Source organism: Mus musculus, chromosome 13 (genome assembly GCF_000001635.26).
Source record: "Mus musculus strain C57BL/6J chromosome 13, GRCm38.p6 C57BL/6J".
Classification (NCBI taxonomy): Eukaryota; Metazoa; Chordata; class Mammalia; order Rodentia; family Muridae; genus Mus; species Mus musculus.
In genome coordinates, this window is record NC_000079.6 from 105045469 (window position 1) to 105067414 (window position 21946).

Consider the following 21946-nt stretch of genomic DNA (forward strand, 5'->3'; position numbering starts at 1 on the left):
ATAATTCTAAAATAAACACTGACCAGTGCTTTGTTGTAATAATGAAGGACTAAACCCTGGGATTGCTTCTTGGGCATGCTCCTTGTGTCAGTGTATTAGATTTAAATTTTTAAACAGAAAAATATGTTAACTCTGGTAGAAGCCTCACTCATGGAGTCAAATCTCTCCATGCTCACTAAAGTCAAGATAAGAGTTCAAAAATGCTCTTAAACTTAATAAAAATACAAGACACACAGTGTCATTGAACTTGCTACTCAGGATGCAGATGTGGAAGAAACATGACCGTGCTCTCCACCACTTCACTGTTTAAATGATGAGGCAATGGTAAATTGTCTAAAGGTCATTTTAGATTCATTTTTCTTTCTAGTTGGAACATTTATTAAGAAGACTCTAACAAGGTGAACGACACTAGATCTGTTCAGAAGGTAAGAAGGAGAAATTTCTCAAGCAGTAGGAGATTACTTGTCATGCTGAATTTAGTTGCTAGTAAGGGTGTCTTACAAGTAGGACATGGTGGGACAAGATTACAAACCCAGAACTTGGGAGGCTGAGGTAAGAAGACAGAAAGTTTGAGGGGGACCTGAGACATGTAGAGCAATCAATCAATCAATCAATCAATCAAGCAAGCAAGCAAACCAGTTAAGCAAGAGCTTTCTTCAACCTGGTGTGTGTCAGTCCCTTGTCACTTGCTGGGGATAATGCCTACGGCCCCTAAGTGACAATACTAGCACAATTAAGGGACCACTGCTTACTCATCTCCCTGTGTGAGAACATGAATGTTGTTGCATAGAAAGACCACTGAGAGATCTCTTTCCTACTCTCCCCAGTATTGTCTCTCTGCTTGTGTTTTGGTTTACCATCATCTATCAACAGTTACATCATATAAAACAAAAACTGCTAGCAATGCTGCACAAATATAAAACATTTGGTATTGGGTTGCCATTTTGTGAAAGTGGAGGGGGTGTAGAAAGTTCTGAACAAAACTCTATCTTCACTGATTAACCCCCTGCCCCCCACTGCTTTAGACTGCATGTTTCATTATGACCTCTTCAAATTTGTAAATTGAAGTTGTACCCCTGAATACTTCAGAATGTGACCTGTTTGGGAAAATAGTATCCTGCAGGTATAATGAGTTAAGTAATATCACCCTGGACTCCTGGTTAGAATGGACTCCTAATCACTATGATTGGTGTCCTTGCAAAAAGAGGACATTTGGATGCAGGCCCAGGGAAGTACCAAGTGAAGGCGAAGGCAGAGTCACTTCAACAAACCAAAGAACATCTGAGACTGCTAGCAAGCCACCAGAAGCTTAAGGAAGATGCGGGTAGAGACTCCTGATGGCTAACTTTGCTCAACTATTCAGCTTGGTCTCTTTACTTCCACAACTCTTGAGACAACACGTTCTTGCTGCTTGAGCAACTAGTCTATGGCACTTTTAAATTATGGCTCTGGCCATTGGCTTCAGAACTGTGGTGCCATAAGTACCTTCCTGAACAGCATATCTGTAGCTTGTCTTTCAGTAGTGGGCCAGTGAGAGCTCAGGTCTCCATAGGGAAGGGAAGATAAAGGTCGGAGTGGATGTACAGGCATGCCTGCCAACCACAGGTCTGTTTGGCTGACAGTTGGGGCTGCTGCAGCACACGGGGTACATCTTCCATCGTGAGACTCAGAGAAAGCGGTGGAAAGTTCATCCATGTCAGCCAGCTCAGCACCAGCCTTCTACCCCACCTAACTGCTGCTGCTCCAGCCAGCGTGTCAGAAGGAACACTATGGATCCTGCTCTTCTCACCACTTACATTCCTCTCCCCCACACAGCCCAGTTTCTGAACACACAGAACAAAAGGATATAGAAGAATCAGGTAGAAACGGGGCTGGAAAATAGAGATTTACAAAGCAAAACCTTCAGTAGACACCGAACAGAGCTGAAACACATCCGGGAAGGAGAAGTGAATCGCTAGCCTGACTCTCGGGGTGGGGGGTGGGGGGAATGTGGCTGGAGAGGAAACTCCCAGTGCCTGCTGTTATGGCGCTCTGTGATACTCAGCACTGTAAAGCAGAAGACTGCCAGGAAATTAAGATGCTTTCAGTGACTGGAGTGTCTGTTCAGATCCCCAACAATGACTTTGAGGTTTTCATCACCGAACCCTCTGTTCCGCTTACGGTTTTCATAGCTCAGCTTCATAAACAAACATTCGTGATTCTACATCAGCTAACAGATGGACTAATGAAGGCAGGAGGCTGAGAGCTATCCAACCCTCTCACTGAGGTGTGCAGTGAACTTAGCAGGACTATTCAATGCCATTAAAGAACCAGCTTAAAGGTACTGTCAGTATTCTATGCCTTAGGAATGATCTAGGCTGACTTACATAAAGAAAATAATTCTACACTGATCTTTGAGCTATCATATCTCTGCGTCACTCATAAAGTATTCAAGAATAGGACATTAGATGGTTCTCTAGGGGCATTTCCTCTCTCTCTCTCTCTCTCTCTCTCTCTTTCTTTCTTTCTTTCTTTCTTTTTTTTTTTTTTTTTTTGGTTTTTCTAGACAAGGTTTCTCTGTGTATCCCTGGCTGTCCTGGAACTCACTCTGTAGACCAGGCTGGCCTCAAACTCAGAAATCCGCCTACCTCTGCCTCCCGAGTGCTGGGATTAAAGCACTACGCCCAGCTAGGGGCATTTTCAATATAGAAAATACCTCCGAGGATAACGTAAGAATGAAAGGCAAACAAAATTTATTCCAGCTAGAGCATTTATTTGAAAACTATTTGACAGATTAATATAAAAATTTAAATAAGTGTTTCTTGACCATCTGAGTTTTCCAGTGTTTTAGTTATAAAAGCACTGACCTGCATGTGATAACAACACTTGCTATATGGTGGTCAGTTTCTTCACAATGCCATGGTATTTGGTCTTTATTTACCTTAGAAAGTGAGGCGGAGGGTCATAATCCTTCTGTCCAAGGTCACACCATTTGCAAATAGCAGGGCGGCTGGTTGGTTCCCATGCCTATGTTCTTAGACACAGGACTAGATGGCCATTTGCCACACGGTGAAGTGATTCACTTATTGGCTTACACATATGTCCTTAGTAAGAGGCAAAGTGAAGGCAAGAGTTTATTCAGATTTAATCTACTTCAGAGCCAATGCTCTCTCCCATCTTGCCCCTCACTTTATCCCTCTCACTCTTGTTTATAAGATCTTCCCTTCTCCCTTTCTCTCTTTGACTCTCCAGGAGCCATTACGATAAGGTATAGGGGTGAGGAGTACTGAGTCCAACACAGATTCTACAGACACAGCGCTGGGAAGATAATCCCTATCAGCCAGCCTGCTAGTCAAAGCACAGTCCTGCAGCTTTCTGAAAGATGTTGGCTTCCTGCGCGGCGGTTTCCTCTTTTCTTTCCAAGAAAGGAGTCTGGTTGATGAGATTAGAAGCAGAACAGGAGGAAGAGACTGAGTTGTAGTCTCAAAGTGCCCTCTGATGGGGACATGCCACTAGACAGGCTAGACATATGGTTCCTCCTCTATGTACTGAGCCCACACAGTTTTCGAGACTGCTGCGGACTAAGGCTAACAACGAATTGATAGATAAGGAAGTGAGTGAGGTTCAGAGCATAAAATTTAAAATGTAATAAACGTCCCAAGTCTATCTGACTCTCAAAGTTCCATTTTCACTGTGGTTGGTTGCATCTGAAGTCCCTTTAACCTATTGACTCTCAGAATCCTCAAATATAAAGTGCCAAAGAGCCCTGAGAATTCTTTAAGGTGTCTCAGAAGTCAGTTGGAAAGGAATTCCAATGAGACAGGGTCTACATTGTTTTCTTCCTCTGATATGTGTGCATGGACATACACACACACACACATAAATATATACACACATGCACACACACAAGGACATACACAGACACAAATCACATGCAGACACACATGTACACACACATATATACACACAGAGACATGTACAGACATAAACACAGATATACATACACACAAATACACACACACACACACACACACACATACAGATACACACATTCAATACACACAGACACAGATGTACACACAGACATATACATATACACACATGTACACATATGGACACATACACAAACACAAACACAGACACACACTCATACACACACAACCCCCAAACAGTGCATAGCAATGCTATTCTGACCTGCCTAGTAAAACAGCTTTTCATATTTCACATTTGAAGAAGTTTGTGGACCATTTTTGCAATTCATCTTTAAGCCCCTCTAACTCCCAGGCACACACCATTTAGGAAAGACATAATAGCTTGACACTTCTGTTAGAAGAGGATTTGCATCCCCCTATCTAGGTCAGTTCCAGAAAACCTTATACTTTGAAAGCAAAGGGCATGCTGGGCCAGCTGCTGACCTAAACACAGAATGAGACAGTATTAGTAAAGATGACTTTCTTGCTCAGAGCCAGTCATTGAGAACACTATCATCCCCAGAAGGCTTCAATTAGTCAGGGAAGAGAGTCATAAAGTATCTGTGACGTCATTCTAAATCACTTCTGTCCTTTGCCTTCCAATCTTGCTTCACATTCCTTGTCCCCATCTGCTTTATACCATGCCTGATTCCTCTGGCCCCAAACTCAGCTCATGGACCAGGAAGAGGTGGTGTGCACGGTGAGAAAGAAATGCCTTCAGTTATTTTCTGAAGTCCTGCCCTCACCGTTTCTGTATTCCTACAAATAGAGGAGCATTAGCATTGCGATGATAGTTACTGGACAGGCATCTTGATGAATGCCTAGAGCAAAGTTCTGCATTTTGTTCTTTCCTACAATGTCTATTACTTTATTATAAGCTATGTGAGTAGACAAAGAATGACACCAACAAGTAATCAAGTGTTAACCATACTGATGGTGGCAACATTTTCAAAGAGAACTTTACATACTTCACATTAACAGACACATGAACCTTTAGAGGGAAGTTCAGTGACCTTTAGCAATTGCACAAAGTTCTAGAAGTATCACCATTGTCCAAGTCTGCAACATTTCTATAATACTGAAAAGAGATACTATATATTCATATCAGACTTAGGTAATCATTACTTTCTGTCTTTATAGATTCGCCTTTTCTGAAGGAAACACATTTAATATAAATAAAAACCACAGAATGTGATACTTTATGACTTCTTGTAGTTAGCTTATTCATTTTTTTTAAAGTTCACCCATATTTTAGCAATAATAAAAATATAGAACACCCTGTTGTATGGCAGCAATATGTAGAGAAAAGAGTATGGATTTCAGAGGAGAGGAGATGTGGGGTTCAATCAAGTCTGTGGCACCTTTTGGCTGAGTCTTTGTAGGACTCCCCAGTATCACTGATCTATAGCTGTAGATCGGTGCTAACAATCCTCTCGGGCAACTGTTCTATGAATTAGCTGAGTTAACGCAACAGGCAATAGACACTCAGTAAACTCAGTATTTCTACTTTGTCCAGCAATCTGTGCATTTCTCGAGCCCTGCTTCAAGCTGTGAAGTGAGTCTTACAGTCTCTCTACCAGTCTTCACATTGAGTTTGAAATGAGTGCCACATAATGAAGCACTATCAGAAACAGAATCCCGCCGACAGGAACCACGTCCTTTATTAGTTAGAGTCCAGATGGTGAGGAACTGAAGAGATTTCCTTCAATTATGTCACTGTCACCTCTTAGAAGGAACATCAAATTGCATTTAATTATTTATTTAAAGGGAGTGGGTATCAAATCATAGGCTATTTGTGGAATTTCATGTTTATGGAGATCAACGAATACTGTCATTCTCTGCCAATTCTTATACAACTGACCTTGTTAGCATCCACCCCAGATTGACAGGTAAGCAAGCACTGAAAGGTGGCAAGCTCAGAGTAAATCCCACCCACTTTGCATCCTCAGTTCTCAATAGCCATCCAATGCACTTAGACTAAGCGATTCAGAGAACTCAGCTCCTGAGTACAACAATGTCACCTGACTTGAATGCCTGCTCTTTTCTCCAGGCCCCCTCTCTACTTGGAACATGTTCTCATTTTGAGTTTTGATGAGAAGGGGGTCTGGATATGAGTTCATCTTTAATTTATAGAGATGTTCGTTTTCAGCTTTGAGTTCTCCTGCCCAGCCAGTGTTTCTCTGCTTTCAACTGATCGTGACTCCACCTCCCGAGCCACGTTGGCTTTTCTCTGTGCTTGTTATAGCTACATCCCCACATGCCTTCTCCCCCGCCCCCACCACTTCCAAGCTTACTTCCTGTTAAATAAAACAGGACAGAAAAGGGTAAAGCTTCTCATTTTCACTCTTAAATAAAATAGGTTTACGTGATATTTGGGATATTTCAGGCCAAGTAAATAAGGAAAATTTATCTTTCTCATGAAATAAAATTTCCATTGTTAAACATAAATGAATTACTAAAAGAAGTAACATGATTTTCTCAACTTTCTAGCCCAGTCATGTTATTGTATGTTATTGGCATTGAAGATGGGAAAGAAAGAAATTAGTGTTATTTTCTAAGTGTGATTTATCTGCAGCGTCATTAAGTGAGTAGACTTATCTACACTTGTCTTACGATAAAGCCATGCTCACAAAGAAAAAATGGATAAAGGCTAGATCAAGACTGAATGGAGCGTTTAGTGTCTGTGCAAGGATCTGCAAAATGCCCTTGGCACTTCCTAGTTTGACAACAGCAACTGTTGACAAATCACTGGTCCTTTCTCAATACTGAGGTCCAGATGATACTGAGGAATAGATGGCATCCCAGAGAAGCAGTTTTCATGTACTTTGTTAGCACTTTCGACGGATTTGGGAATTCGTAAATGTGATAAGTAAATAAAAATGAGGGGTTGGGGATAAATGTAGCTGATGTTAGCTCAAATTTGTCAGTGTCCACAATGTGTAAAAAACAAACAAAAAATGACCAAAAAAAAAACCAACCCACCTTTACTCGTGTCAAAATTTCCCCTTCACTTCTAGTAAAAGGATATAATTTTTACCCAACATTTTATGTTATTGGCTTTAAGCAGCACCATAGGAATATATCATGTGGTATAAATAGTCTATTAAATCTGAGACTTAGCAAAGATTTTTCTTTCTCTAGCACAGAGCTTTTTGTCCAGCAGCAGATCACAAAATCATCTTCAAACAGAATAATGTAACTTTAATGCATAGGCAGGCATTCCCCTCACCAAAAAATTAATTCCAGTTAATTACACGAAAGTTAACTTTTTAAAAGTCAGTTGGTGAGTAAAACCACACATGTGCATGCATTTATGTCTATCTCTCTGTCTGTCTGTCTGTCTGTCTGTCTGTCTGCCTAGCATCCCAATAACACAGCTCAAATAATACAGCTTATATGATCTCACCCATCTGAGAATGATCGGTTAAAAAAAATCTGAGATTTGTAGAGAATGTTCTGAGGTCTCAGCCACCACAGAATTTTGCCAGCATCCACACATCATGTACACGAATTAGCACATAAAGTCAAAAGTCTCCTACCCTGAGATGGCAGCCAGCTTTTGGTGTGCCTGACGGGCCATTTCACAGCCTTTGGTTCTTGTCTTGTGCATTTCAGCTCGCAGAGAGGGGCAGCTGACTGAGACGTCCCCAATAGAAATGACCAACTCTCGGTACAGGGCCACTTGCGTGTTGAACTCTTGGACAAGCTGGAAAACAAGCCAGTTTCTTTCACCAACACTTATCAGAAACTTATCTATTTTAGTATATATAAGCAGAGATTTCACTGACTTCTGGGCTGGCACCCCAAATCTCCAGCTAAGGAGCTTTAGAACTGTTTAAAGCTTAAGGTACAAGGATGGCAAAGTCTCTTTATCCAAGGCAAATGCTTATTTTCTCTTTGCAAGCTAGCCATGAAGGCTCCGTTTGCTGTCCCAGTTGCCCCCACATTTAGACTTGGTTTCTGAAGAGCAAGAACATCTTTGGAGCTATCAAGCCACTCCCAGGCCACGGGAGAATGATGCTGGGCTCTGAGATAGATGCTGTCTTCTACTACTAGTGTATGGATTTGAAGTGGCACAGCAAAACAAGCAAGCAAACAAACAAACAAAAAACAAACAAACAAAATCAAACCACAAGTAGGACACAACAGGCAAACCTTTCACCTCTTGTCAGACCACTGAACGCTTTTTGGCTGGGACCCTAACAGAAAGATGGGCCATGTCCTGTTCTCTGCTCTGGTACTTCATAGTCTCTGCAGCGCTCCTGCGCCCTGTTTGGGTTTGTTTGTTACGGTGTCACCACAAACCCGCACCCCCATCCTCTCTCCCTTAGTGAGCCATCCACTTCACCCTCTTTCACCGCGTCTACCATTCTTCCAGGGGTGGTGGCATCACCTATAGCCTCTGACTCCCAGGATTCAGACCCCATGACTCTTATTTCAGCAGGGCCATTTCGACCTGGGTGTCACCCAGCATCTGGGGGAGTGCAGATTTAAAAATAGTACATCGTGCACGTGATCGGCATGGGGAGGCTGAAGGTGGGGAGTGGCTGGCACTCAAGCAAACGATTAAGATACACGATTTCCCCCAACCCCCCTCCAAAAAGAAAAAAAAAGGTGCAGTTTTCACCCACCATCTTGCAGTCGTCCAGGGCTCGTTGGGTTTTGTGGGCGCTTTCGGAGCCGCTGCCCCTGCGCTCCCAATCCCCGCTCTGCAGCGGAGGTTTGCTGATCTGGAAGATCGAGGAGCGGGTGGACCGGCTGGGGCGCTTTTTGCGCCCATTCGGTGCAGAACTCATGCATACACATCCACGAAGCCGAAGCCGCTGGTGCAGTGCGCCCCGGCGCGGGCGGCCCGGTGGTTGCCCCTGTACGCCGCCGCGGAGCAGCCGGAGCCCGGACCTGAGGAGCGCGCCGCTCACAAGGTTGCGGCTGGCTGCGCGGGTGGGTAACCTTCAGCTTGAAGGAGAGCCGGGGAAGCGCTGCCTGTGCGGTGCAGCATCGCTTCCGCTAGCAGCGACGGAGAGGCGCGATCAAGTTCTGCTCAGCAGCATTGCCGGCCCTGTCCCGGGAGCTGGACGCTGCTGGCGCGGGCTTGCACCGCCTTCCTCTCGGCATGGATTGACAGGCTGAGCGAGGAGGAACGCGCCGCCGGGCGGCTCCGAGTTTCCATTCAGATGGGGGAAGCGGCGTTCAAAGCCTGCGCTGCAAGGTGGGGGGCGGGAGGGGGTGTCGCTCTTGCTTCGGTGTCTTCCCGCAGCGGCGCGCGGCTCGCCTCTCCCCTCCCTCCACGGCTCGCCAGACCTGGAAGGGGCGAGCTGTTCCGCAGCAGTCAATTGGCGCTAATCGGTCCGCCTTGATCCCTGGTCTCCCTGGGCTTGGCTGTGTGAGGATCCCAGATGAATCCGTGGCGGGACTGGCAGACGCACGGAGTCGGTCCGGCTGACGTTGGTCGTGGCCCCGCACATTGATAGGACAGGAATACTAATGAGATCCATCCATACAGTCTTCTTCCCCTCCACAGTTTATGCACTTATCCAATCAAATTCCCGGGAACATCAATTGCAATATTACTTCATCTGCTCTATTATTAGAAACGAAAAGTGTCATCAGAGTGGAGCACATTGCCACATGCTGGGACCTAAACATGGATTTCAAATAAACCGATTGGGGCTTAAGGCCGTCATCATCTGAGAGGAGACATAGGAGGGAGTGAGGTATTTTGATTCGAAAGGAAGCTCTCTTGAGAGAGTCCAAGGACAGCTCTCTTTCCCCCCCGCCCCCGCCCCCGAGTTGCTGTTGTTTGATCTTTGTTCCTAGGGGGAAGGGGGGGGGGCAAGGAGGTGAAGGCACAGAAGCATTCACTCAAGTTGGTACTGATCACCCCACTTCAGGTGGTTGTGTGGCAGGCTCTACAGGCTCTGCAACACAAACCTGCAGGAGTTTACCAGAGGAGACTAAAGGAAGTAAGAGCCAACAGATCTCCCACAACACATACAAAATGACCCTTTCTCCCTACAGGAGATCAGAGTCAGAAGCCAAAGGAGAGAGGGGAAGGTATCTTCAGAAAGGGGTGGGCTTAGGTCCCTAGTCAATCAGTTTTTCCCTGACTTTGTAAAACCCTCCTGGAAGGAAGTGGGAGTGTAAGGCCATTCATTCAACTCCGATTCCCCTGAACAGTTGCTCCCGGAGAGGAGTGCTAAGGGAAACTGGTTCCCATGCGGAAGGAAGTAGTTGTGTGCCTAGCAACCCTGGCAAAACAACTCAGCATTCTTGGTCAATGTCTTAGGTGAATGTGATGAGTTCACAGAAACGGGAGCCGCAATAGCCAGGGAGCCAACACTTTAATTGGGAACTAGAAGAAAGTCTAGATTATTTTCTTTTTGAAATTTAGATATAATTGCATAATTTTTACCCTTTCTTTTATCCCCTCCAACTCTAACTATGTAACCCCACCCCTACCCCATGGCCTCTGTTAGCTTTTTTTTTTTAACGGTCAGATAAACACATTGAGGCACTGTGGGATAATAAAGAAGTATATTAGACTGTTGCATTTCACTGTCTGAGTGAAAGGGGTAGTGCATCTGCCTGGTAACAAAGACCAATCCTTAAGTAGCTCAGGACTTCGGCTCAACTCCCAACTTCCAGAAAAGGGAGAGGGCTGAAGGGAGTTTCACCATCAGTGACTATTTCTTTACGGAGTCATGTCAAGAAACCTGTGAGAAACCCCTCACCCAGGTGTCACCTCGAATTTCCACATTGGGAACATCCAGGTACCAAGAGATAGGATGCCAAACTCAGCATGGACAGGACTTAAAAACAGCATCTTCTACCTTGTTCTTCTAAAAAGCATGTGTGCATATTGTTTCAGAATTCCATACATGCATATACCGTTCCTCCATTGCCTCCTCTAGTTCCTGTGCTAGTCTGCATTACTATTCCCTCCCACAATTTTATGTGTTCTTTTTTTCTTTTTAAACCCACTGAGACCACTTAGTGCTGCCTTGTGTATATAAGGCCATCTCTGGATCATGGATAGACTCTTGGGGGTTGCATCCTTGAAGAAACTTACCAGAAGTCATCTAGTGTCAATAGCTCTTTAGCTAGGGGTAGGGCTTCATGACCCACTTCCCTGTTCATGAAGAGTTTTTGACTTGATCTTGTTGAGGTCTTATGCATGCTACCACAGCTGCTATAAGTTAATATGTAGAACTGTCCTATTTTTTTCTAGAACACACTGTTGTTTTGAATTAATCCACTGCCTCTGGCCCTTACAATACTTCCATCCCCTCTTCCATGCTCTCTTGGAGACAAGGGTATGTGATACAGATGTCCCATTTTGGATTAAACACTCTGAGGTCTCTTACTCTTTGCTTAGTGACCAGTGGTAGGTTTCTGTGTTTAACTGATATCTACTGCAAAAAGAAATGACTAACCAACCTACCCTCCACATTCATTTTGAAAGCCATTTTTATAGTAAAGACAAACGAGTTTCATTCCTGGTTAAGTCTGTTTCTCAAGAGCTGGGCTATGTACCACCTGTAACCTTAACTACAAAATGGTTCTGTATTGTTGTACCAGGAGACAGCAACCATGCTTTTGTTTCAAAAGGTTATCATGACCACCCGTTGTTATGACCACTTGTAACCATGTCCTTGTTTATGACCAACTTGTCCTGCTTATGTTCTGCCTGTGTACCCCACCTATTTGCCTGCCAAACCCCCCATTTGGAAACCCCCTTACTCCTGGGCCATGGAAGCTTTTATCTTATCTATGTCCAATGCTGATCTCCTGAAACTTTAGGGAAAGACAGCCTGAATACATGCTTGCTTTAATTAATTTGGCCGTGATTTTGTCAGTCAGTGGTCTTTCCCCTTGAACCTGTGGGATTCACAGAGGCAACTTTAATGAGGGTTGAAAGATGCACTTATCTATGGGTGTAATATGTCATCAGGAATTGGTTTAATACTCTATCTGTTTAGCAAAATAATTGTAGTAGGCTCTTCCCCTAGTGCCCATGTATAGAGCCAAGTACAGCCATGGGATCTTGGCCTTTTTCATACCAGACATGAGTTCCATTTTATGAAGCCAGTCTTAAATCCAATCAGAAATGGTTGATTATTCCCATTATATATGTGCCACTGTTACATATCTTACCAGGCCAGTCTTTATTATAGCCCACGGGGCTCACAGATGAATGAGAACAATGGCTGTGTTTCTCATTTGGTATTTTGGATAGCATCATTGAGCATAGGAAGCCAGCCAGTAGGCTTAATGCTTCCAGGTAGGGTACTAGTATATGGTATCACTCAAAATAGGGTCTCAGCGTCAAGTTCTGGAGGGTAAGCAAAATTGGAGATAATAACCTATAGGTTTTTTGGGAGAGGGCCTATGGGACCCTACTGACTAACAACTCCAAAAGAAGTAACCTATTCCTGACTGAGCATTTCATTTCATAGCCTATGAAGTCTAGGAGAGGCACCTCTGTCTATATTAGGGTAACTCTATTTAACCTCTTTTTTATTTATGTCTATGTATATATTTTAGGGAATAGGTTTCCAAATGGAGTTTTCAAAGGTCTCAAGTTATCTTGAATAATACTAAAGAAAGACTGTTGAAAATTTTAATTTATTTATATTTATTTATGAGGGCATCAAGGTGCAGAGTGCATATGGAGGTCAGAGGACATTTGTAGGAGTCATTTACTTTTTCCTTCCACCACGGGGGTTGCGAGGACGGACTTCAGGTTCTCAGGCATGATGACAGGTATCCTTTACCTGCTGAGCCATTTCCCTGACTCCAAATGTCTGTCTCTCTTCGGCTTGGTGTTCCAGCATGACATGTGCTTTAACAAAATGGTAATAACTGAAAAGTGTTCTTGGGTTCTGTGAGCTCTTGTCATAAAATTTCAACCTGAGAGGGAGACTTGTGGGAATCTCTGCATTTTTGTACCACTAGGACAGAAGAGTGGGTACCCTATGTACCCAGGACTTTCTACTGACAGTCTTGAGGAATGAAGCCCTTATATCTTTTGAATCTAGGATCAACTCCAGGAATATGATGCCATAGTAGTTTGAACTGTTCTTAGTGTGATCGAGTGATATTGGAAATGACATCATTTATTTGGTTGTGGAGGAAAACCAAAACCTACTCGTTAGAGATATGAATGAATATCCAGGTTCATCTTCTTGTCATTCCACAGAAGACAACACATTTTTGCCACAGATGCTAGAGAAGGGCTTCCCAGCGCTTCTTCCCTTTCCCCATGTACTGCTGTTGCAGGCAGCTCAGGGTAAAAGGGCGCACTTGTAGCCAATCCCTCCCCAAATTCATGAAGATGATAGATTATTCTTCAGCCAGCTCCTGGACTCTTCCTCTTTTGAAGTCTCAGTGTACTCTCTGCTCCATGTGTCTAGGGAGGAAGGACTGAAGAATTCTACATCACATAATTGGGACTTAGGGGCTAATGAAGTTGTAGGTGGTGAGGAATGGGGCAAAGGAGAGATCAAGGGACAGACTCTGAAATGACCTGGGTAATGTTCATTTGTGAATTCCTTAAGTAAACCCCACTTGCTACCATTATCTTATCCTCATACCAATCTCTCCACTCGCCACATTGAATATACTCTGTTGTACTACATGGTTGGTAGAATAGAGGGGAGGAAAGGCATTGGGACTGGCACTACTGGCTTGCAGATAGAGAACGGGCACTGACTGTGTGCTGGTAATGTTTGCGAATCTCCTGGATCTCACCTCCTTTCTTTGCAAGAAAATAGAGACTGCCGCCAGAGTTAAGTACTTAAAGCCCCTCAGTAGTATCTTTCTGCTCCAGCTACAGCCATCTGGTTTCTACCCTCCCTATTCTGCCTAGAAATATTTTCAGCAAATTAAAAGAAAAAAAAAACGATGTAATTGCATTACCCTGTTTCCATGCAGGAGGTGGGGACAAGGGGAAAACAAGGCATAAAAGAGTCAACCGCCATGACATATCTTAAGGACCACAGACTCGCACACCTGCTGGGGATTAAGCAGAAATTATCACTTGCCTGCACCCTTTGCTTTCCTTGATACAAGCCATTTTCCTGAAAGGGGGAAAAATAGCATCAATTCCAGAGCTGTCTCTCCCAGCTACAAATGTTGTAATCAGAATAGCAGCAGGCAGGCTTAGTTCCCTCAACTTCCCCCACACTCAAAACAGCATGAATTTATATTCCTGGGGCTGTCTGACTTCCAAGCAGAAGGGTAAAGTGCAGTTGAAAAATCTCAGCAAGAGCGACACATTTTCTATTTACCTAAACCCAGGTTGGACACCTCTCTGATGATGAGTTCCCTACAGGTTATAAGGCTTTGACAAAGATCACCTCATAGATTCACCTCAACACAAGACATACTTTACATTGCATGCCCTTTTTCTCTTATAGCTTAAGAGAATTCATTTTGACTTGGAGTCCAAAATATAAGACTATCAGAGAGCATTAGCTTAGAGTGAGCAGGAACAACTGGTGCATTTCTTCTGACTGGTGCTTTAGGGAACCATGGGAGGAGAGAGATATGAGTTAGCCTGACCTTTCATGGAAAGAGATGCCGAAGGCAGGTTTTTACCTGGAGGTCAAAGGTCAAAATGCAGGTCAAAGGGGGTGAAATGGAAAGATCTGTGATGGAGGCAGAGCAAAAGCACTAAGGTGCTGAGGTCTAGAAGCCAGGGAGATATGGAGGGAATAAACACATTATTCTTATTATTTCTTAGTGGTGCTTGATGATCTAATATTGTCATTATAAATAATTTAATGAATAAGTTATATAATAAATGGTTTATTACTACTAAAACCAGGACAAATTCAAAATAGTTGCTGGTGGCTGCTTTTGTCACTCATGGTTCCACACTGTCTCATGTTTAATTAAGGGAGAGATAGGCAAAGATGTATTGCGAAAATATGACCTAAGTGTGTAGATCTAGTACTACATAGATTAGATTATATTACTGCTTCAGCTAGCTGAACAACAACAAGAGGGCATTTTAAATGAAGTCATTTGGATGGGAGATGCTGTCATGGCCAATCAGGAGACTGGGCTAATACAATACTTAAAGAACCATTACTCAAAGGCAAAGGATATCTCTAAGTAACTCATTAAGTATCACTATGTAATACTTACTGAATGTTCACTATGATCAAGGAATTATAGACATACAAAAGAAAATGAAAGTAAGGTAAGATTCTTCTTTCTAAGGAACTTAAAAGAGTAGACAAATACATGAAGCCACCAGGGACAAGAACATGTATAACATTCTGTTCTATATAAATACTGTAGGGATGTAGAGATGGGCTAGGTCTCTGGATGATGTTAGTAGAGAAGGCAACCTTAGATAGTTATCAGGATCTGGACAGAGAGTGGGAGAGCTTTTGGGGCGGGGAGGCATCGAATAGCAGAGAGTGGCTTAGCACAAGAGGCGTGATCTGAATAAAGATATAAAGGGAGACTCATGTGGAAGTGTTGTGAGCGAGGTCCCCAGAGCAGGATAAATAGTAGCCTCCTCTGATCTGAGGAGCAAAGAAACTGTAATACTTTACTTTGGATGACAAGAATGCGCACGATTTGAGGCCACACTGGGAAAAGTGATATACCCAAAGGACTAATGTTTCTTCTACTATTGACCTTCCACGTGTCTGCGGACAAGGTCTTGAAGGCTGAGCTTCGGAGTGCTGAGCAATCGATGACCGGGAAGTATGATAGATGGGAGGGAGAGAGGGAGTTGGTGGCAGTAAGACATTTCAGATCGGAACAGTTTGGTCCTGACACTGGGCTAGAAGAGTTCATGGCAAAAGAGGACTGTTGCCATTTTTCAACTAAGTAAATTAATAAGAGACCAGTGTTATTTAAAGAAAATTAATTTGGCAGTGAACAATATCATACATCAGAAAAAAGAAAAAAAGCATAATAAAGCCAGTTTTTAAGCTATACAATAACTCAAGTGGAGTAGATATACTCCTTTGTTCCCAAGAACCACTAAGAAATTTGAGAGTTTTTTGTTTTGTTTTGTTTGTTTGTTTTCTCCAAAGGTCAGAGCATTACTTGCAAACAGACTGCCTAGGAGAGAAATCTGAACTAGCCAACGTAACATAATTTGAATCTCTCACTGAAACAATAAAAACCCACTGGCAAGTTTCCCTGAAATTTGCATCTAGCTCTGACTCTACAGAGCCTTTCCTATTCCCACTTTTATCTTGTTATGGTCCTAAGAAAGCAAAGTACATTGCCATACAAACAATCATAGGAGAAACACTTGCTAAATGCATTTTCTATAGTTCCATGTGACACAAACCTTCATAAGGAAATGAAGACGCAAAGAGCAGCTAGAGGCTGCCTCTAGGCGATCTCTTTGCTGTTTCATCATTACAGGTAATGTGTCCTCTAATATTCAGTAGATGCCTTTGATAAAGGCTGGCAGGTTTTCTTCTTGATTAACTCATAAAGTGTTTATATTTAATTGCTATCAATGTCACGAGTGATTTTATACTATATAAAGATATAGCACAGTGGTAGAGTACTTGCCTAACTGGCACCAGATTCTGAGTTTGATCCCTAGTATGACAAAAAAGATTATTTAAAAAACTATTCTGCAATTCTTCTTGATAATATGAAAAATGATTTCCTTCTTATATTGACTTAACCTTTAAAGCTAGGCATTGTCGTACATGTTGTAGTATTAACTAACACACAGGAGGCTGATGCAGGATTACAAGTTCGAGGCTGACCTGGGAAAATAAATTTGAAGGTGACATGCACTGTTTCTGAAAAGAATGGAAGGAATGAAGGAAGGAATGGAGGAAGGGAGGGAGGGAGGGAGGGAGGGAGGGAGGGAGGGAGGGAGGGAGGGAGGGAAGAAGGGAAGGAAGGAAGGAAGGAAGGAAGGAAGGAAGGAAGGAAGGAAGGAAGGAATAAAAACCAAGAAGCCAGCATGGTGTTCTGTTATCTCAGAATAAATTCACGGCAAGCCTGATTGATCTACAAAGTTAGTTCTATGCTAGCCAGGACTACAAACAACAAAATTGTCTACCTGTCATACAAAGTACAAACCCAGATTGGTAATGCTATAGTAGTATTTCCCTACATAGATTGTCAATATGTTTTGTTACATATACTTAAAAGTGATATTGAACTATAATTTTCCTTTCTTATACTTTCCTTAGCAAAATTAAACGTATGCTATTGATTTACACTATAAAATACTTTGGTCAATAGAACAGGGATTTATCTGTAATTTACTTGTTTGTGAAAGAAAACATCTTTTTTTCCTATTAGATGCTTTGACATAAGTATAACTCAGCTATGAAACCCAATTACTTACAATGAAACACATCAATTGAAATTTTAGAACCCAGCAACTCTGTATTTATGTTGCTCACTACATTAGTTACAATTGTGCATACTCTTGTCACACATGTAGTCTCTGTAGTTAATGCTATCTATACTCAAGACCCTGAACAGTCCAATCAGCATAAACCTAGACAGGCTGGGCTGGAGAGATGTCCCAGAATTTAAGAGCATTTGCTGCTCTTACAGAGGACCAGGTTTGGTTTCCATGACCTATATGGCAGCTCTAGAGGATCCACCACTGTGGTGCGGTAGGCTGTGCACAGACAGCCTGGTCTTCAGTGAGCAAAGATCTGGAACTCCAGTGACCGATGGGTGATGACTTCCACCTGCATAGGATGACAGGTGTTTGGCCACGCCCCCTGGGTCCCTGCCTCCTGGGTCCCTGGCTCCTCCCACAGTCCCCCATAGAGAGGTATGTGGCCACAAGTCAGGTAGGAGCAGCACCAAGCCCTCCCACATGCAAATATGTTTCCCCAAACCTCTCAGACCAAACCAATGAGAAGTGCCTGTTGTCAGACCCTTACCCACCCCAAAACTGTATATAAGAATTCTATCTGGAAGGATAAAAAGTGTGCAAGAACTACTCCAACATCTGAGCCTTCTATTCAAAGAACTGTAACACTTGCAAAGAGCTCTGCTCTCCTGATGCTGCCTGAAGTTCAGGGGCACTCCTCACTGGCTAGTCTACCTCTAGTGGGCCCAGCCCGACCCAACTCAGTGCAGGGCATGCAGGGCAGCTAGAGTAAGCTGGAAGGCACAGCAGAGACGGAGGTGGAGCCAACTGCAGCAATGGAAGCGACCTCCCCTACCTGCCTGCACTTGTTTCCCTTTGCTGGAACTCTCAAGGGGCCAGAGATCTCTGTGGAAAGCCCTGGTACACAGGCCCACACACCACCCTCTACTGGACCCATGAGCACTGTATGTACATAGTGTACAAACATACAAGCAGACAAAAACACCTATAAACATAAAATAAAAATAAATGCATCTTTTTCTTTAAAGATGACCAGAGAGCTGGATGCACAAGATGACTCAACTATGGTTCATCCCTTCTCCAGCTCAACCTTAGTATGCTTTGATGGTATTGAGCCTCCATAAGACCAAGGGGTGATACCTGATAAGGCAATCCTTTGCTACATATCCAGCTGGAGCCATGGGTCCCCCTGTGTGTACTCTTTGTAGCTTTGCGGGGGTGGGGTGAGGATCTGGTTGGTTGATATTGATGGTACCTGGCAATTATTTAAAAGGACTAAATTCAAGAATGTCCTGTTTGAAGAATTCAAACAATGCAATGTCATTGGACCCCTGTCACTGCTATCTTTGGCTTCATTGCCAAGCAGGCTCTCTTACATAAAGCCCTTTCTGGCTCCTCCCATTGTTATTCTAGAGTAAGGAGTTGGGATCTCTTAACCTTAGTCCACAGGCTAAACAATAAGTGTACACTTATTCATCAAGGGCATGACGGCCTTGATTGTCCAGACTCTGTTCAGGCCATTTTCTGTTATTTTCAAAATGGCATCCATTCCCTATCTATATTCCCTCTGACCAGAATTCCACAAAGGAAGCAAGGCAGTTCCGACAGTGAAAGAAGTTGAGAAGAAGCAGAACCAGCAAACATCTGTGACAGTCTTGCATGGCTGCTCAGAGATCTGCTGCTCTCCACAGTCTCCTGAAGAAGCTGAAGGCTTACAGCGCCACTTTTGCTGAAAAGATTCCCAGAGGCTCAGTTTTGAGCCCCACCTCTCCTAGTATTTCAGATGTGTCGTGTATAATCGAAAGTCTCACTGTCACACCATATTAATCCGTGTATACTCAGCTAAGTTTCTTCTTACCCAGCCATCCCTCTGGATTTAGATATTGCAGATTAAATTCAGCCTCCTAAATATAAAAGTACATAGACCTTCAGAAGTCCTCTCTTTCCCCATCCAAGCCCTTCCTTTGAAAAGTCTCCACCACCTACCAGCCTGCCTGCCTCCCTCCTTCCTTCTCTCTCTCTCTCTCTCTCTCTCTCTCTCTTTCTTTCTTTCTTTCTTTCTTTCTTTCTTTCTTTCTTTCTTTCTTTCTTTCTTTTCCTTCCTTCCTTCTTCCTACCTTCCTTCCTTCCTTCCTTCCTTCCTTCCTTCCTTCCAGCTTCCTTATTTTAGGGCAACTGTCTTTCCCACTCTAAACTTCACTTTCTCCATTCCATTCGTGGTGCTTTTCAAAATATTGCAAAATTTCCACCTCTAAAATTTCCACTCAATTTTTTTCTATTGTTTAGAGAAGCAGTCCAAAACACTTGGCCTGCTATTTCAAGATCAATTGCAAACTGGCTCCAAATCACTTTTACCATGCCTGGATTGTTCTTTGAATATGTAAACCCTCCGATCCAGCCAACCAATACATTTGCCATTCTCCATACATACTGAGTGTATTTGAACCTCCTCTTGTGCTATGGTACTTCTCAATTCCCTCACCTTGAGTGTTTTTTTTTTTTTTTTTTTTTATTCTTCTCTCCTTGTCTAAGGCCAACCTCCATTCTTCAGACCCCTCAAATTTCCCTGTTATGTTTTTGTAATTTCAATAACTTGACACTTCCCTCTTTGAAGCACTCATGTCACATTGATCCACTACTCATTCAGTAACAAAATATGGGCCTTCCTCTTCTCCAGTCCATAGTCACATAAGTCAGTGTGATGTCACAAGCCAACTCAGCCCTACTCAGAGCTCCCAAATATTCTCTTCTAAATCCGGTCGTATCACAAAGTGCTCTAGACCTAAAAGTAGTGTTGTTACCCAAAACTTTAAGCCTGGAGTGGATAGATTTGTACACCAATGAGGTCATTGCATTACAACTGTTTGATGCTCTCAAAAGTAATTGGCATGGTCTGTGTCACTGAATTTATGCTTCAATTATGTTTTCAGATAGTTAGATTCTTATGGAAAATGGAAGCCCCACTTCAAATCATAATCTACTCCTCTATGACCTCAGAACCTTATCGAGTTCTTCTTAACCTGCTTGCCTGTCTCCTGAATGCTGAGAGACTCACCCCTGACAGACTCCTCTCACAGACATTGTGTAGTGCTGTTTACTCTTTCCATTTTTTTGGGGGGGGGAGGGGACTGGAGTCCTCTTCAGCAAGACCTGTTCCATTTGTCTTTGTATCCATAGCACGTAGCAGATCCTAGGTAAATGAGTCATGCTGGATTTTTTTTGTTTGTTTGTTTTGCAATAAGACTTTTATTTTGAATAATTTTAGATTTGCAGAGAGTTTACAAAAACAGTCCAGAAAGTTCTTGCAAACCATTTGTCCCAGTGGTACCCTCTCATATAGCCACAGTGTTCTTCTTAAAATGAAAAGAAAATAGTATTCAAGTAGTACAGACTTGGAATTTCATGTCATTCAAAAGTGTTCTGTATTATATACAATGATGGGTTTTGTTATGACATTTTCATGCATACATTCTCTATTTCAACCAGATTTACACTCATTGCTTTCTCTTGTTCCCCTCCCATTTCCACTGATCCTCTTCCTCTTTTCAGGTCCTCTTACTCTTATGTGTGGTTTTTTTTTTTTGTTCTCTCTCTCTCTCTCTCTCTCTCTGTGTGTGTGTGTGTGTGTGTGAGAGAGAGAGAGAGAGAGAGAGAGAGAGAGAGAGAGAGAGAGAGAGTTGTGTTAATTATGTGTGCATTAGGGTTTATGAGAGCATTGCTTATAGGAATATGGGTAACTTACCAGAGTCTACACTACTGATTTCTCTCCATCCACCATCCTAAAACTTGTATATTTCTATCAAGAATAATGTGATGTTTTTAACACTATAAAATTCCTAAACCAAATAGTTAATATAAATGTTGTCTCAGATTCTTCGTATTGTTCAGTAAGAAAGTTTAAAAATCTCCTTTCTTTCTTAGTACCAAACAGTGCTCTGTAGGCTTCAGGTCAGAGGAGTCACTAACAAATATATTGACAATAACCATGTGAATTATAATAATAACCAGTGTGGCAGTTTCTGCCCATGAGTACAGTAGTAACAGGAATATTAAAGGGCAGCCAACCACTTTCTGATTAGATTTGAGGCTAGCTCCTCAGGAGGAATATATGCCTTGTACTGTAAATCTGTCTAAGGACCTATGGTTGGGAGTTCTCAGGCCCCAGAGGTGAACCTAACACTATTACTCTGATAAATGTCTATTTGAAGTTGATCCATAAATTAATATCTTTATACCCATGGATTAGTGTAGCTCTCGAACCTTGTTAGAGAACTCTCTATGTGTAATGGACAGCTGTTAAATAAAGAAACAACAGATCAAAGGGCAGGAAATACATATCAGTGTGGTTCTCAGCCACAAATGGAACATCTGCATTCTCTCTCTCTCTCTCTCTCTCTCTCTCTCACACACACACACACACACACACACACACACACACACACACACACACCACACCGCACAGAAACTTGCAGTTTATCAAGAAAGAGGGAGGAGAAAGACTGTAAGAGCCAGAGGTCGGGGAACACTGGACTTGGCAGGAAGACTGAAGTCATGACGTCACAGCAGCAATGGCTGCCTACATAAGACCTGCATGAGATCAAGACAAACAACGTTCTAATTTGGAGCAGAGAGGGCTCATGAGCTCCCA

At 42.9% G+C, this 21946-nt stretch overlaps 1 protein-coding gene across 2 annotated transcripts in view; it reads right to left on the reverse strand.

Moving 5' to 3' along the window:
- Rgs7bp (regulator of G-protein signalling 7 binding protein) overlaps window positions 1-9462 on the reverse strand; it is a 109027-nt gene extending 99565 nt beyond the window's left edge. Inside the window, exons 1-2 of one of the 2 annotated variants that reach the window (XM_006517722.3) lie at window positions 8344-8418; window positions 7490-7656 (exon numbers count right to left, since the gene is read on the reverse strand). In XM_006517722.3, the coding sequence (XP_006517785.1) occupies window positions 7490-7560 (71 nt within the window). In that variant the 5' untranslated portion in view covers window positions 7561-7656; window positions 8344-8418. Of the gene's footprint in view, window positions 1-7489; window positions 7657-8343; window positions 8419-8581 lie in introns of those variants that run through there. The other variant, NM_029879.2, reaches the window with a different exon arrangement.
- Window positions 9463-21946: the final 12484 nt, after the last annotated feature.